Source organism: Pongo pygmaeus, chromosome Y (assembly GCF_028885625.2).
Source record: "Pongo pygmaeus isolate AG05252 chromosome Y, NHGRI_mPonPyg2-v2.0_pri, whole genome shotgun sequence".
NCBI lineage: Eukaryota > Metazoa > Chordata > Mammalia > Primates > Hominidae > Pongo > Pongo pygmaeus.
Window position 1 is genome coordinate 31,859,177 of NC_072397.2, and position 16,102 is coordinate 31,875,278.

General features: G+C 35.4%; 1 protein-coding gene across 3 annotated transcripts; it reads right to left on the reverse strand.

Annotated features, from left to right (window-relative positions):
- Window positions 1-651: 651 nt before the first annotated feature.
- Window positions 652-12,485, reverse strand: LOC129025837 (heat shock transcription factor, Y-linked). 3 transcript variants are annotated; one of them, XM_063660925.1, is made up of 3 exons: window positions 12,395-12,485; window positions 1,952-2,219; window positions 652-1,475 (listed from the first exon to the last, which is right to left on the reverse strand). In XM_063660925.1, the coding sequence occupies exon 3, from the start codon at window positions 1,323-1,325 to the stop codon at window positions 774-776; it is 552 nt and encodes a 183-aa protein (XP_063516995.1). In that variant the 5' UTR covers window positions 1,326-1,475; window positions 1,952-2,219; window positions 12,395-12,485; the 3' UTR covers window positions 652-773. The 3 variants fall into 3 exon arrangements, with proteins under 3 accessions (XP_063516995.1, NP_001412288.1, NP_001412287.1); NM_001425359.1 differs by lacking the exon at window positions 12,395-12,485 and adding an exon at window positions 2,318-2,532; NM_001425358.1 differs by lacking the exon at window positions 12,395-12,485 and having other exon boundaries at window positions 1,952-2,532.
- Between the last annotated feature and the right edge of the window lie 3,617 nt (window positions 12,486-16,102).

The window sequence follows — 16,102 nt, forward strand, 5'->3', positions numbered from 1 at the left end:
ATTTATGCCCTCATTTGATTTATGCCAGACTACTTGAGAAGTCACTTACTATTTTTTCCTAACTCCAGTTGCTTCTTCTCCCTTGCCTGCTGTCATTGTTTGGTATGTCCCCTCCAAATTTCACATTGAAATTCTGTGTCCATTGTGCTAGTGTAGGATTTTTAAGAGGTGATTAGCCATGTGGGTGCAACCTCATGACTGACTTGATGGTATCATATGGAGAACAAGTTAGTTATTTTGTGAGTGGGCTTTGGATCAAAGGATGAGTCTGGCCCCGATTTTCTGTTCATAGCCTGCCCTTCACCGTAGGAGGCCAACCTGCCATGTTGTAACATGGAAAGAAGATCTCACCAGATGCAGCCCCTTGGACTTCCCTGCCTCCAGAAAAATGAGCAAAATAAGTTTTCTTTACAAATTACCCAGGCAGTGGCGTTGTGTTGTTTCAGCAGAAAATGGACTCAAAGACTTTATTATTTCTTCCTCTTTAGAGAAATAAATTAGTTAACTTACAAAGGCACATGTCAAATTTCCTTTCAAATGATCAAAAAGCCTATATATATTTTTGGTAAAAAGTAGTACAATAGCCTGCCACTGAAACAAAATGCCATTTTATTCTTAACCATACTTTTAGAAATAAAGGAAAAGCAAACATGTAAGTAAACATGCAATTTTATTGTTCAATAAGACAATTGCAGACATTTTTAGGGTTTTTTTGTCAATATAAATGTTAGTCTCTGTTGTCATGCATAATCTGATCCTCCTTTAATGGCAGATCAGTTGTAATTAGGGTGATATTTGTCCAGTGGTGATGGTTGAAGAGCTGGCCTGGAACGAGCGGCAGCTGATCTATCAGCTATCGTAGGCATTTGCAACCACGGGTTGCCTGCTGGTAGCATGTTACAATATGGAGCCTGATTGACTGGTACCACAGGATATTGTGTGGGAACAGCAGATGGTTCCACTACCAGCCCAAAATAACCATTTTTTAAGGGAGATATGATGTGATATTGAGAAGTTGTGGTTGTAATAAAATTCACAGTGTGGCCCCTTGCTTGCATGTAGGTGCTGTAGGTGCTATGAGAGTGCATATGAATAGTGGTCAACTGATTTAAAATAGCATGTTGATCTGTTGCAATTTGTTCTGATGGTCCAACTGAGGTTGAAGGTGAAGGAGGAGGGAAACCACTTCTAATTGGGACAGATGAATTTGCAATTATCTGTCTGACAGAAGATTCCCTGGTTAGAGGCATATTTAAATTTTTAGAGGCTGAAAATAAACTTTCTTCAGTAGCTTCAGCAGCTAAGGCAGAATTATGATTCTCCATGTTAGCCCCTGCTCTAAAATGCTTCTTGTTGAAATCTTCATTAAATAAAGTAGATATAGGTGAAGTATTTTTAACACCAATTCTTCTCTTCACTCTTACTAAAAGTTGGGGATAGCCACGCTTGAAATTTGGATTATAGTAGAACTTTAACTAAAACCAAAGAAAAAGGTAATTCAGTGCCATTTTAATCCAAGAGACAAGTGAAAATAACAAACGCAACACATAAAATATCAGATTTCTGTTTTGCCACACAAACTTAATGTCATCAAATAACTCATAAACATTGTTTATTATTTTTAAGAACATGCTTGTTGGGAAAAACCACTCAAGTTGTTAAGCCCTCAAGTGAAAACATGTTATATATTAATAGTAATATTTCATTAAGTGGCTTTGGTACACTGATTTGGAGTTCACTGGTAAGATTCAAAGTTGTTAGCAAAATTTCTTAAAACACTAAAAGGTTAATGCTCAAGCTGAACACAATAATTTCAAAAAAAATTCTACCTTAATATTTTATATAATTTTCAAAATATGGTCTTATTGCATGTATTAACATATTTACTGATGTACAAAGTAAAATTACATATATACTTTACATAAAGTGGTAACTGAAATATGTTAAATACCTTGCTTAAGACAGAGGATTCTTTCTCTTCTGCCAGAAACGTGGCTAGAGAGGCAGATCTCTGAAAATTCTGTTGAATTTTACTAAATCCATAAAGGTTGAGCTGTCGAAGAAAACTTTTGATAGTATCAGTTTGAAATATTCTGTAAGGAGCCTTTTTTCCCAAAATTTCTTTCTTGAAAAGCTCTTCATTAATCACTATGCAAGTTCCATTCTCAGCCCATGAAATAGACTTGAATTGGTCACTTTCAACTATTTTCCAAAGTTTCCTGGGAAAGTTCAGAGAAAGAAAATCATCATCTTTATCTGGCTCAGAGACACAAACTGTGTAACGTGGCCTTTTTAACAAGGATCCTTGTGACAAAACCTGAAAAGCATTTTCTTCAATCATTGACCGTAAGTCTGAGTCCCCAGGGAAGGTGTGTTCACACACTGGAGAACTAGTGGAGGCTTCTGAACCAGTTAATTCATCTTTGGGAGAAACATCTTGAGTTTCTGAAGAAACATGTGCCATCTCAAATAAATATTTCTTTAGATACTCTTCCAGCCTGCATGGTTTTCAAGACTGCAGCTTCAAATGATGCCTCAGAAGGCCTAGGCAGGTAAAGTAATCTAGACCATCACAGTGGTTCCCAAGCTGAGTAACAATGACATCACAAGAGGACTTTGGTCTCCTAGCAACCAACAAAATCTAGCCCAAATGGTTTCCTTCCCAGTCTGAGAAATGTATCCAGTGAAAATAAAGTATAGACTGCTGACTTACACAATGTAAGCTGCAATAATCTCTTCCCTGCAGCATTATTTAAATAAATAAGAAAATAATGTCCTCAATCCCTGAAATAAATCCAGTGTTCTTCCTGACACACACACTATAACTACATTAATGTGACAGCATAGGGCCTAGTAATTGCAAAAAAAAAAAAAAAAGGAAAGAAAAAGAAAAAGAAATATGAACGATTTTAAAACCAGTGTGGCATGTTGGATTGAAAACTGATGGAGTGCAAAACCTATGTGGTAAAAAGACACGGCCATAGAGATAAAATGGTGGGTTATGGGTTGTCAGGGGCTGGGAAATAAAAAGAACTGTTTAGCAGATATGGAGTTTCTGGTGGGGCTATAGAAATGTTTAAGAACTAGTGATAGATGATGATTGTACGACATCATAAACATATTAAATTCCTTTCAATTGTACACTCAAATGTAATTTTATATTATTTGGAACTTACCTTCAAAAATTAAGGTGAAGACAAATATGAATAAAACTAACTGATTATATTTCAGAATGAAAAGCTTTTTTTATGCATATCTCTTCAAAACATGTTTCAGTCATATCAGAAGAATATTTAATGGTTTAATTTGGTATGTCTGTAAATATCTGACAAATGTTAATGATGAAAGAGATTTTAAAAGCAGGTGACTTACTTGTAAGGGGATCCCTAAGAGTGGGAGATTAAAAAAATAATAATAAAAATAATAACAACAAGAAAATGTTTTAAGAAAAGTAAATATGTATGTGTGTCTAAGCAGCATTTTTTTTAAATTTGGCTCCAAGAACCAAATCTCTATTAAAGAATAGATTTTGTAAGGAATAATCTTTGTGCCATGAAAATAATGGCATCATTATAAAACGGGACTTGAATTTGCGAAGTAATTTTAGTATTGAATAAAATAACCATGCCTCATTTACAGTAAGAATTTTTATATGTTCATGGTTGACAGTTGATATATTAAAATTCAAATTCCTTAGCATTGGTAAGTGTTGAATATGTGTGGAAGAAGGAAATATAGTATTGATATTTATCATACTATAGGAGGCAGTTCTCTCGTACTAGAAAGAGATGTCATTGTTAGAAGATTGTCTTGGTTTAATATAGTTTAGGTTTTGTGTTTTGTGTGTGTGCTTGTTTAATTCAGAATTTTCCGTGTTCACATTATGTAACAAAAATGTTCACATCGGTAAACTCTGTGAAGATGAAACAGGTGCCCCTACCAGATGCCTGTGGTTTCTCAATTTTGACAGTTTTTTTAAATTAAAAAAGTGCAAACTTAAAATATTTTTTAATTTTTTTGCTTTTCTCAGGAATTTTCATGTTGCTCTAGCTGAAGGGAGTACCGACTTCTTTTGTGATGTGAGAGGATGAATGATTACAGACAGCAGCAAAAGACAGGACATGGATGTAGAGGAAAGAGGGAGTTAATAATAGGAGGATCAGAAGACAAAATCACATTAAATGTAGGACCATCTAAGTCAAATTGTGGCTGAGCATTTTGGGGAGCTAAGATGGGTGACAGTTTAGGGAGGAAGAATGCCGTGGTGTATTCAGGGGGAGATGGCTCAGCTAAAGTTGTCCGCTGACTCCAAACTGGAAGCTTACCTTTAGCCATCAAAAGGCAAGAAAATAAGCAATTTTATATGAAAAACATAAATGTAAAGTAGGCTGTATCCACTTATCTATGTAAAAGAATAAGATGTCTGTCTGATCTTCTTAGTGACAGCCTCTGATACCCATGTTCTTGCTGCTTCAGCCTCCCATTAGTTGGTTCTCCAGGAAAAGCCTAGTAGGCTCAGATAATTATTCAATTTATTTAATTATTTTAATTTTTTTTAGAGACAGAATCTTGCTATGTTGTTCAGGCTGGCCTCAAATTATAGGCCTGAAGCGATCCACCCACCTTGGACTTCCAAATTGCCAAGGGTACCAGTGTGAGCCATGATATCTTCCTATTTTCTAAAAAGCTTTTTTGGAGATAGTGTTTCACATTTTGCCAAACCAGGTTCAAAACTCCTGGCCTCAAGCGTTCTTTCTGCCTTGGCCTTCCAAATTATTGGAATTACAAATATGAGGAAAAAATATCATCTAAAATATGCTGTATCTTTTTAATTATCACTTAATATTTTATCTAGTAAAGGTAAAGCTTCATACTTAATGACAAAGTGGAAAAGGGTGTAATATAAATGTACTAGAGCAGGAGCCAATTTTTACATAATAAACACACATTTAGGTTAGACAATTTTAATTGTGCTAAGAATTCTCTCACAATTACTGAAAAAATGTTTATTGTATATTTAAAATTTGAAATAATATTTTTATGGTTAGAAAAATGTAAAGCAGTATAATAGACAACCAAACCAATTATAAGTTCCCTATGAATAAAATCCAAAGCCATATACCAGTCACTGGCAGGACCACAAACTATTTTTTTTAATGTAAAATCCAGTGGTAATGAGGAATACTGGCTAGCCATATGTAGAAAGCTGAAACTGGATCCCTTCCTTACACCTTATACAAAAATCAATTCAAGATGGTTTAAAGACTTCAACGTTAAACCTAAACCCATAAAAACCCTAGAAGAAAACCTAGGCATTACCATTCAGGACATAGGCATGGATAAAGACTTCATGTCTAAAATACCAAAAACAACGTCAACTAAAGCCAAAATTGACAAATGGGATCTAATTAAACTAAAGAGCTTCTGCACAGCAAAAGAAACTACCATCAGAGTGAACAGGCAACCTACAAAATAGGAGAAAATTTTTGCAACCTACTTATCTGACAAAGGGCTAATATCCAGAATCTACAATGAACTCTAACAAATTTACAAGAAAAAAAAAGCAACCCCATCAAAAAGTGGGCGAAGGACATGAACAGACACTTCTCAAAAGAAGACATATATGCAGCCAAAAAACACATGAAAAAATGCTCACCATCACTGGCCATCAGAGAAATGCAAATCAAAACCACAATGAGATACCATCTCACACCAGTTAGAATGGCGATCATTAAAAAGTCAGGAAACAACAGGGACTGGAGAGGATGTGGAGAAATAGGCACACATTTTCGCTGTTGGTGGGACTGTAAACTAGTTCAACCCTTGTGGAAGTCAGTGTGGCGATTCCTCAGGGATCTAGAACTAGAAATTCCATTTGACCCAGCCATCCCATTACTGGGTATATACCCAAAGGACTATAAATCATGCTGCTATAAAGACACGTGCACACGTATGTTTACTGCGGCACTATTCACAATAGCAAAGACTTGGAACCAACCCAAATGTCCAACAATGATAGACTGGATTAAGAAAATGTGGCACATATACACCATGGAATACTATGCAGCCATAAAAAATGATGAGTTCATGTCCTTTGTAGGAACATGGATGAAATTGGAAATCATCATTCTCAGTAAACTATCTCAAGGACAAAAAACCAAACACCGCATGTTCTCACTCATAGATGGGAATGGAACAATGAGAACACATGGACACAGGAAGGGGAACATCACACTCTGGGGACTGTTGTGGGGTGGAGAGAAGGGGGAGGGATAGCATTAGGAGATATACCTAATGCTAAATGACGAGTTAATGGGTGCCCAGCATGGCACATGTATACATATGTAACTAACCTGCACATTGTGCACATGTACCCTAAAACTTAAAGTATAATAATAATAAAATTAAAAAAAGAAAAAGTTAAAAAGCTCATACATAGCTTCCTCAGTTGGAACAAAAAAAAATAAAAAATAAAAAATAAAAAATAAAGTAAATAAAATAAAATCCAGTGGTAATGAGGAATATAGGTGCAAACTGTATACCAATTATAGTCATTTATTTTGACACAGACAGAAAAATAATTCTGTTCTAAATTAAAAGTATATATACAGTCAAAAACATTTGTATTTTCAAGCTCTTTCTTAATATATATTTTGTTAGGTAAGAACAATTTTCTGTGATTATCTTGCCACTTCACTAACCCGCATTTCAAGCTCATGCTTGAGTAAAAAATAATAATTCATGTAATAAATAAAAGCTTTTCATATTTCCATACATTAAGGTCCACTATTTTAAGGTACAGATATCTTAGTTTTTTTTAACTTTAAAATAAGTAAAATAGAAAGGCTACACATTCACATAAATTAAGGCTAATGATTCCATGAAAAAAGCTAAAACAAAACGGAAGAAAAGTATTAAACACATGTCAATGCCTTGTAAAGAATCCTACAAGCCAAGCATACATTATTTTTATTGCTAAGAAGGTAATCTAAAAGCTTACCATGACCAGGGTTTAAATAAACATCATTATATATAAGCAGTTCTTTCACAAACTGCAAATACTCTCACCTTCGTTGCTTTCATTTATGCATAAATGTCACATTTTGTTACTACACACTTTTCTCAAAGGCTGGTGACATGATGCTGTGATGAGTTATATAAGATGATTAGATAATATATATCTTATCATCTGATCATCTTCATCTCTCATGTCCATTTGTTTATTGTTTGAAAAGTATATAAGCATTTTACCACCTCTTCTGCCATCTATATGACATGCAATTCAGGATGTGATCAAATATATTTATGTACTCTCCATCCAAACACTGATTTTTAAAATTTCTTGATCATCATCCATTTTAAATCCTGCTAAATCTTCATCATCAAATTTATATCAGGAATCTTAGTCATCATCCTATTGTTTGAATAATATAAGAATAATAATACCCACTGCTTGCTTGACCACTGTGTACAGGCACATCTACAAGTCTGCATTTTGTGATCTTTGTAGTTTTATTTTCAGGTTACTCTTTCTGTTGAATCAACTGATTTTCTGATTTGACATTATTCTGTTCCAGCTTTGCAATGCCTGTGGCTGTATAAGGTCCCATATCCAGCTCACAAGGAAATTCAAAATAATCACTGAATGTAATTGCACATTATTTTAGTCATACTCAAATCATTTGTGTTGGCCACAGAAACAAAAGAAAGTTATTTAAATAGCAAGTGCTTAATTGTGTTAACATACCATTAACAGAGAACAGGTACAAATGTTCTCATTTCCTGAGCAAATATTAAAACAATTTAATGACAATTTTAAAGTTTATAATCTTTTTAATTTATTTTAAAAAGTAAATAATCATTAACATCATTAGGGTAATTATGCCATAACTAACTTAAGCCATACTTTCTTACCAAAGCTTAAAATATTTATATATAGTAATCCTTTGGTATCTGTAGGGGATTGGCTCCAGAACCCTCTCAAATACTATAATTTGTGTCTGCTCAAGCTTCTGATTTACAATGGTGTAGTATGTAAATATGATGCACACACATCCTCCTGTGTAGTTCACTTTATCTTTGCATAAATCATTAATAAAATATAAATGTTATGTAGACAGTTATAATCTAATAGCTTTTAAATTTGTTACCTTTTACTGTAGTATTGTTTTTGTTTTCAAACATTTTACTATATGTTTAGAGAAATCTCTGTTTGAAGAACCTGTGTATGTAAAGTCTCTTAATTGTTGCACATCAGAAAACATTACTGACACAGACACTGATGGCTATGTGGTTCCATATAGCCACTACTACCTGTGTTGCCTCTCTAATGTTTTCTTTTATGTGATTAAGCAGAATTTGGTGTGAATAAACTAAAGAATATAGTAAGCAATAATAATAGCAGCTAATACTTATAGTGCTTAAAGACAAGGTAATACATTAAAGAGCTGCACACATATTAATAAGTTTAATCCTCACTGTCCATTTTGTATGACAGAGTTTCACTCTCTTCACCTAGGCTATAGTGCAATGGCAGAATCTCGGCTCCCTGCAACCTCCACCTCCCAGATTCAACCTACACCTCCCAGATTCAAGCGATTCACTTGTCTCAGCCTCTCCAGTAGCTAGCATTACAGGCATCTGCCACCATGCCTGGCTAATTTTCATATTTATAGTAGAGATGGGGCTTTACCCTGTTGGCAAGGCTGTTCTGTCTGTCTTATAAAAAGGTAAAACCTATACATAATTAATTTAAAAGGTGTGGATTGAGTGGCAGGTAGGGTGAAAAGCAATTGTTCCAAGTCTCATAGGTGTAAATAGCAAGGAGTGTGATGTTAAAAATAAACCACAATTTAAATGGCAGGTAAGTGCAAAATAATGCAGGCAGCTTAGTGGTGAGATGTTATGAAGGTCAAGAAAGACATACATGCTATTTAACATATAATATCTTCAAATATATTTTACCATTACATCTCCCGATCAAATTGCAGAGAAATAAAATTAACTGGTTAGGCCTAAAGAAAGAAATCTGTTTGTGAAACAACAAGTAGTTGTTAAAATTTATTGTAACTCCATAAAATTAAGGAACTTTTTTGCTTCAAGACATATCTATAGTAGAAAAGAAAAATGCTTTCTTCTGTCAACTCTTCAAGATTCAACCGTTAAATCGCAATTTATTTTAGAGTAGGGATGAAAACAATCTGGGAGATTATTTTACATCCAAAATTATTAACCTAATAAGAATCACTTTTTTTTCCTAGTCACTCTATTTTGTCAGTAACATTTCCCTTTAAACAAGTTATCATCTTGACTACCTCTCTGATACCACTAAAAGAGTAAAGAGAAAGCAGGAGTTAATTTTGTGGATGAGCACAAACACTTCTAATGTCTTCTGGTTGTGTTCAATGAGATAATTTTTTTTTCAAAACGGAACAAAACATACTTTTTATCACATTTTACAATGATATGCATTTGCACCTGCCATTTGATATCCTACTCCCAAGAATCAAGAACATTTTGATGACTGTTAATGTCACATTTAAAGTTGTAAAAGATTTCTCATGTTTGTATCAAAAGATATTATTTAAAATACAAATTATAAAATGTATTCTTTACTTCTTTTTCCTGTGAAGACAGGTTCTTTCTTTGTCACTGAAGCTAAAATGTGTGGCACAATTCCAGTTCACTGTGGTCTCAAACTCTTTGGCTTGAGTTGGGGTTTCCCCAACCAGTATTCATCTGTGTCTTGTTAGGAACTGGGCTACACATCCGCAGGTGAGCGGTGAACAAGTACGGAAGCTGTATCTCTATTTAAACCACTATGTATGGTGCCCATTACTGCCTGAGGTCCACTTTCTGTAAGACCAGTGGCAGCATCAGACTTTTATAGAAGCGAGAGCACAACTATTAACTGCACATGCAAGAAATTTAGCTTTTGTACTCTTTATAAGAATCAAAAAACTGATCACCCATAACTGTCTCCCATCACCTACAGAGAAAACTATCTAGCTGCAGGAAAATAAGTTCAGGGCTCCCACTGATTCTACATTATGGTGAGTTGTATAATTATTTCATTAAATATTATAATGTAATAATAACAGCAATAAAGTGAAAAAATAATGTAGGGCACTTGAATCTTTCCAAAACTGTCTCCACAACCCCAGGTCATGAGAAATCTTGTCTTTCACAAAACCGGTTGCTGGTGCCAAATGGTTGCAAATAATCACACAGAGATGTACACAGACATAAATTTTTGAGTGAAAGTTTTGAAAACAGAAGCTCAAAGTATTATAATAATTTCAAAGAACAAGAACAGAAATATTAACTAGCTTGCAGAAAAAGAAATGTTTTGAGTAGAGAAAGGTAATGAAAATAAATTGTTGACAAGAAAAAACAAGAGTGAGGGATATGTGAGGATAAAGAACTGAAATAGGTAAATTAGAATTATATATGCAAATCATACTCATAACATAGGCTTACAGTTTAGCTATGAAATTTAGAAACTTATACTGAAAGATATAATGGGAAGTCAGTGTATTACTGGTGCACTAAGACTTTTAAAAGAAATCTAAGTAATATTCTAATACATAGAAGGGTAACTGCTGTGAGTGAAACAGAAGGCAGCCCAGAAATCAGAAGATCCCTTTTTTTTCCTGTCTCTGAGCTATCTAAGAACTACCTTCTTGAAAGAACAGTAAAGTCTTATGAAGGGGTGCAGCTTCTTCTACAAACTAGAAAGAGCTATGTACTACATTATATAATAAAAAGTTGTGTGACAGTGTTTTATTACCATACATGCCACAAATGTGGCCTTGATAAAATGAGTGAAACAAAGGAAAAAAATCAAGATGTTATTAAGCCATTTTTTTCCTCTCTCTGTGTGTGTATGTGTATGGTTGTGTGTGCATGTTTTGTGTGTGTGTGTGTGTGTGGCATGTGTTCTCTTCATTACTCAGTCTGCAAAGCAGCAACACAATTCCAGCTCAGGGGATGTTTTCAGCTCAGGGGTTGTTTTCACCTCAGTGTCCCAGGTAGACAAGACTACTTGTGTAGACCATTACATTCAGCCATTCTACCGCATCTTAGTAATGATGGGATATCAGCATGTTCCTCAGGCTTTTTTTTAACTCCTGAGATCAGGTAATCTACCTGCCTTGGCTTCCCAAAGTGCTAAGGCTATCAGTGTGCATGACAAGGCCTGGCCTAACTGAACATTTTCAAATCTAAAAACGGACCAAGTGTTATTGATCACTTTTGTAAGAGACTCAAAAATTATAAGATTACATTCAGGCTTGCAAAAAAAATATGTATATTATATAAAGTTATATATTATGTATTTGTATATAAGTATATCATATAAACATATTTTCTTGTGGGAATAGGAAGCAGTACTTTTTTGTCAGTGATTAAAATATTCATTTGATAATAAAAATGTTTATTTGATGATGAAAATTGTTGATTTTTGCGGTGATTATTATACAAAATCTCAAGGATAAAGGTTACTCTACAAACTAAAAGACATCATCGATACACTACTCTAACTTGAACAATATAATGAAGAAAGTGTAAACAAATATCAAACGTTAATAAATGAAATGGTATTTTATCTTTCCAAGTAGCTGATACTACAGGCTGATATCACGACACCTGAATAATTTTTGTATTTTTTTTGTAAAGACAGGGTTCTGCCCCTTTTCCCAAGCTTGTACAATAATTTGTATTATGTGTGATAACAGTGCCCTTGTCATGTTTTTTAAAAAATCTTTAGAGTTGCCTTAAAATATCCATAAGGATAAAAATATGTACTTGACAATTGCTTCGTTCGAGAACTTTTAAATCAAAGAGATGACTTCACTTTTATATTTTGATTATAGAGATTATAAATCTTCTTATATTAAGAAGTTAGTGACACCTTAAGAGATCAAAGAATACAGTGCCTCTCTTTGCTGTGACAATTTTAACCTTTTCCTGTTAGGATAATAATAACAAAAATGACCAAGAAAGACAGCTAGAATATTACTATTGTTTAAAAATTACACACCAAATAAATTGTGTATTTTAAAGATATATTTTGAAAATTTAGTGTACATATGATTTTATCAAAATTAAATTGATAAGTCAACCATAATTTACCTGAACCTCCTCTATCTCTTTTTGTTTTATCCCTGTAACCAAGAATGTGGTAAGTGTGGGTTTGTGTGTTTCAGCCCTGTTTCTATTAGTAATCTTTCAGGTTCACCATTAAGTGGGTCCTGAGTTCTTGACACATATCCAGGCACAATGAGGTATGTGAAGAACAGGAGAATAATCAAGGTAAATAGATGCTTCATTGAGTTGAAAGTACAGCTCTCAGGAGAAAGAAAGCAGGTAACTCCATTTCAAAAACAGGACATACCTGCATCTGTGTAACACTCAGTGAAGACAGGACCAATAGTGACCATCTTCAGTGGAAAAGTAGGTTGTTAAAACATCTCTGAAGCCCTCAGTGGACAGAAGTTTCAGAGTGGGTAGCTTCTATCTGCAGGAATGCTGTTGAAATGTATCTGTAGCTTTAAGTTTGGAGGAGACCTATCTATTTGCAGCTGTGCAATCCCAATAAGTGTACACCTCACAGTGGAGAGGTGACACACAGTTGGTAGATCTCCATTAAGTCAGGTTATTTCAAAATCTGATACTGGGGATAGTGGCTCACGTCTGTAATCCCAGCACTTTGGGAGGCCAAGGCAGATGAATCACTTGAGGTTGAAAGTTCAAGACCGCCTGACAAACATGGAGAAACACCGTCTCTAATAAAAATACAAAATTAGCTGTGATGATGCATGCCTTTAGTCCTGGCTACTCAGCAGCTGAGGCAAGACAATTGCTTAAACCTGGGAGACAGAGGTTGCGGTGAGCTGAGGTCACATCATAGTACTCCAGCCACGGCAACAAGAGTGAAACTCCATCCCTAAAAAAATAAAAATAAAAATAAACAAATACAAATACAAATAAATAAATACAAATATAAATAAATACATATGTAATTAAATAAATAATCTAAATAAGTGTGGAATGCATATGGACCTCAGAATGCATATGGGCAGAGAGAGTCGGCTGGTTGGTCCATGGGTGGAGATGGTTGAAAAAGAAAAAGACATCTAACCCTAAAAATGTCCCCTAATACTTATACTGAAACACGAACAATAACCCTCAAGCCCTAACCCTAATCCTCACATAAACCCAACCTGCACCATTAAAAAAGCATATCCCTAACCCTAAGTGTAACCCTACCCCTACTTATAATCCTAACATACCCCTACCACTAACCCTAAACCTACTAAAACCCTAAATCTACCCTAAACCATAACACTCACCAAAACCCTAACCTAAATACCAAACCAAACCCTAAATCTAACAGTAACTGTAAACTCTGAACACTAATCCCAACTCTAAATCTAACCCCTAAAGCTACCTTCAAAGCTAACCCTAAAAGCAACCTTAATTGTAACCATAAAACTAAAACTCTAACCTTAAAAATGTAAGTCAAACACCTAACCAATATCCCTAATCCAAACTTCTACCCCCTACCCCTAATTCTAACCATTCATTGACCATAACCGTATCCTTAAAACACTGACACTAACACTAACCATAACTCTAACCCACAGCATCAAACGCAACCCCAACCATAACCCCAACTTTAACCCCAATGCCAAAACCAACCCAGACCTTAAGCCATAACACTAAACCCAACTCTAACCCATAACCCTAAACCTGACACTGACACTGATGCTGAAAATAATGCTGAGCGAACCTTAACCAAAACACAAAAAAACTGGAACCCTAACACAAAAACCCTAACTCTAAAGCTAAACTATAACCCTATCACTACCACTACCTCTCACCCAAACCCTAACCCTGAAACTAGCCCTATAATTCTAACCCTAACACTAGAAAACTGACCAAAACACTAAACTTAACCCAAAGTCAGATACACTAACGTGAACCCTAGTAATAAATCAGTGTGCGGAGATTGTGCCACTGCACTCCAATCTTGGTGACACAGCAAGACTCTTTCTCAATAAATAAATAAAGGAAGAGATGTGTCTTGTTCTGGAGAAGTACACATCTATTATTATTTCAGTCATATCCCAGTCAAATTCCAGGCAAATATATCAACAATCTCTTCCTAAACCTAGAATAGGTGAAATAAGACTGAAGAAGAACAAAGCTAAGGGACTTACACATATGGACATGAATACTTACACTAAAGCTAGCTTAACAAACAAGAGTGTGGCACTGATGATTTAACAGACAAGTAGATAACTGGACAGAACAGACAGCCCACACACAGGCCCAAGTCAACTGATTTTGTCAGAAATGTAAAAAATATTCTTTGGAAACCATAAGTCTGTTCCACAAGTGGCAAGAAAACAGCTGGAAACTATATGGAAACAAATGGACATAGACACGAATTTCATAGCTAAAAAAGTAGTCAGAAATAGCCACACATTAAGATTTTTCAATGCAAAGTTGTAATTGGAAAATATCTTCATGGGCTTGGGTTTGGTAATGAGTTATTAGCAAGTCCGTGTTAAAAAAAAAGGTAATGGGGCTTTATTGAAAGCTGAAATGTCTACTCTGTGAAATACCCTTTTACAGTTGGGTATGGCAGTTCAAGCCTGTAATCTCAGCGCTTTTGGAAGTCGAAGCAGCCAGGTCACCTGAGGTCAGGAGTTCCAGATCAGCATGGAAAACATGGTGAAAACCCATCTGTACTAAAAATACAAAAAATTAACTGGAATTTCTGGCAGCTGCTCAGGAGTCTGAGCCAGGAGAATCCCTTGAACTTGGGAGATAGGTGTTGCAGTGAGCCTAGATTGGGTCATTGCACTCCAGCCTTGGCAACAGAATGAAACTCTGCCTCAAAAAAAAAAAACAAAAAAAAAATCTGGTTAAGAGAACCAAAAAACCAGCCACAGATAGAAAAATGTAGCAAACTTACCTGAAAAGTGACTTGTATGCACAAAGTTCACAGAAACTCTAAAACTGAAAAAAGCAACCTAATTCCAGGGTAAAAACCTGAGTAGATACATCACATAGAGATGGAAAACAGGCAGGCACACCAAACACTGCTTGCTGAAAGCCTGCTGCTTCTGCTGAAGGCTGAGACTCCAACCTGTCCCATGGGTAGCCGCAGTGGCTCCAAAGACCACCCTCACCTATCCCACCTCCGCCCTTCTTGCAGGGTCCAGGGGTCCCCAAGTTACTGGACATGCTCTCCCAGAAAGAGCCAGAGGCTGGATACTTTATTTCTTGGCTTTTCTTAAAGTTCTAGAGGCTGCCAAGTGTCCTTAGTTTGGAAGTTTTATTTTTATCCTAAGCACCTTGAGGCACTGACAAGCATTAGGAGAGTTGGTTTTTAACCCGCGCTTGTTTTCATAAAGAGATAAAAGAATTGGCTCTAATTGCTTTTTAGTAAGTTCTTTTAAAATGTTTGGTACAATGCATTGTTATTTTGCTTTCTTGGAGACACGAAACACAGAAAAAGTATTTAGTAAATACCAAATAGGGAGTCATCATAAATTCATGGATACTATTTGATTTGTTATTTATTCTGACTTCTTTTATTAATTATACTTTAAGTTCTAGGATACATGTGCAGATCAGGCAGATTTGTTACATTGGTGTACATGTGACACGGTGGTTTGCTGCACCCATCAACCCATCATCTAAGTTTTAAGCCCTGCATGCATTAGGTATTTGTCCTAATGATCTCCTTCCACTTGCCCCCTACTCCCTGACAGGCCCCATTGTGTGATATTTCCCTCCCTGTATTCCCATTGTTCAATTCCCACTTATGAGTGAGAACACATAGTGTTTGCTTTTCTGTTCCTGTGTTAGCTTGCTGAGAATGATGGTTTCCAGCATCATTCATGTCCCCGAAAAAGACATGAACTTATTCTTTTTAACGGCTGCATAGTATTCCATGGTGTATATGTGCTACATTTTCTTTATCCAGTCTATCATTGGTGGGCATTTGGGTTTGTTCCATGTCTTTTTCGTCTGCGAGTAGTGCCATAAGAAACATACATGTGCATATTTCCTTATAGCAGAATGATTT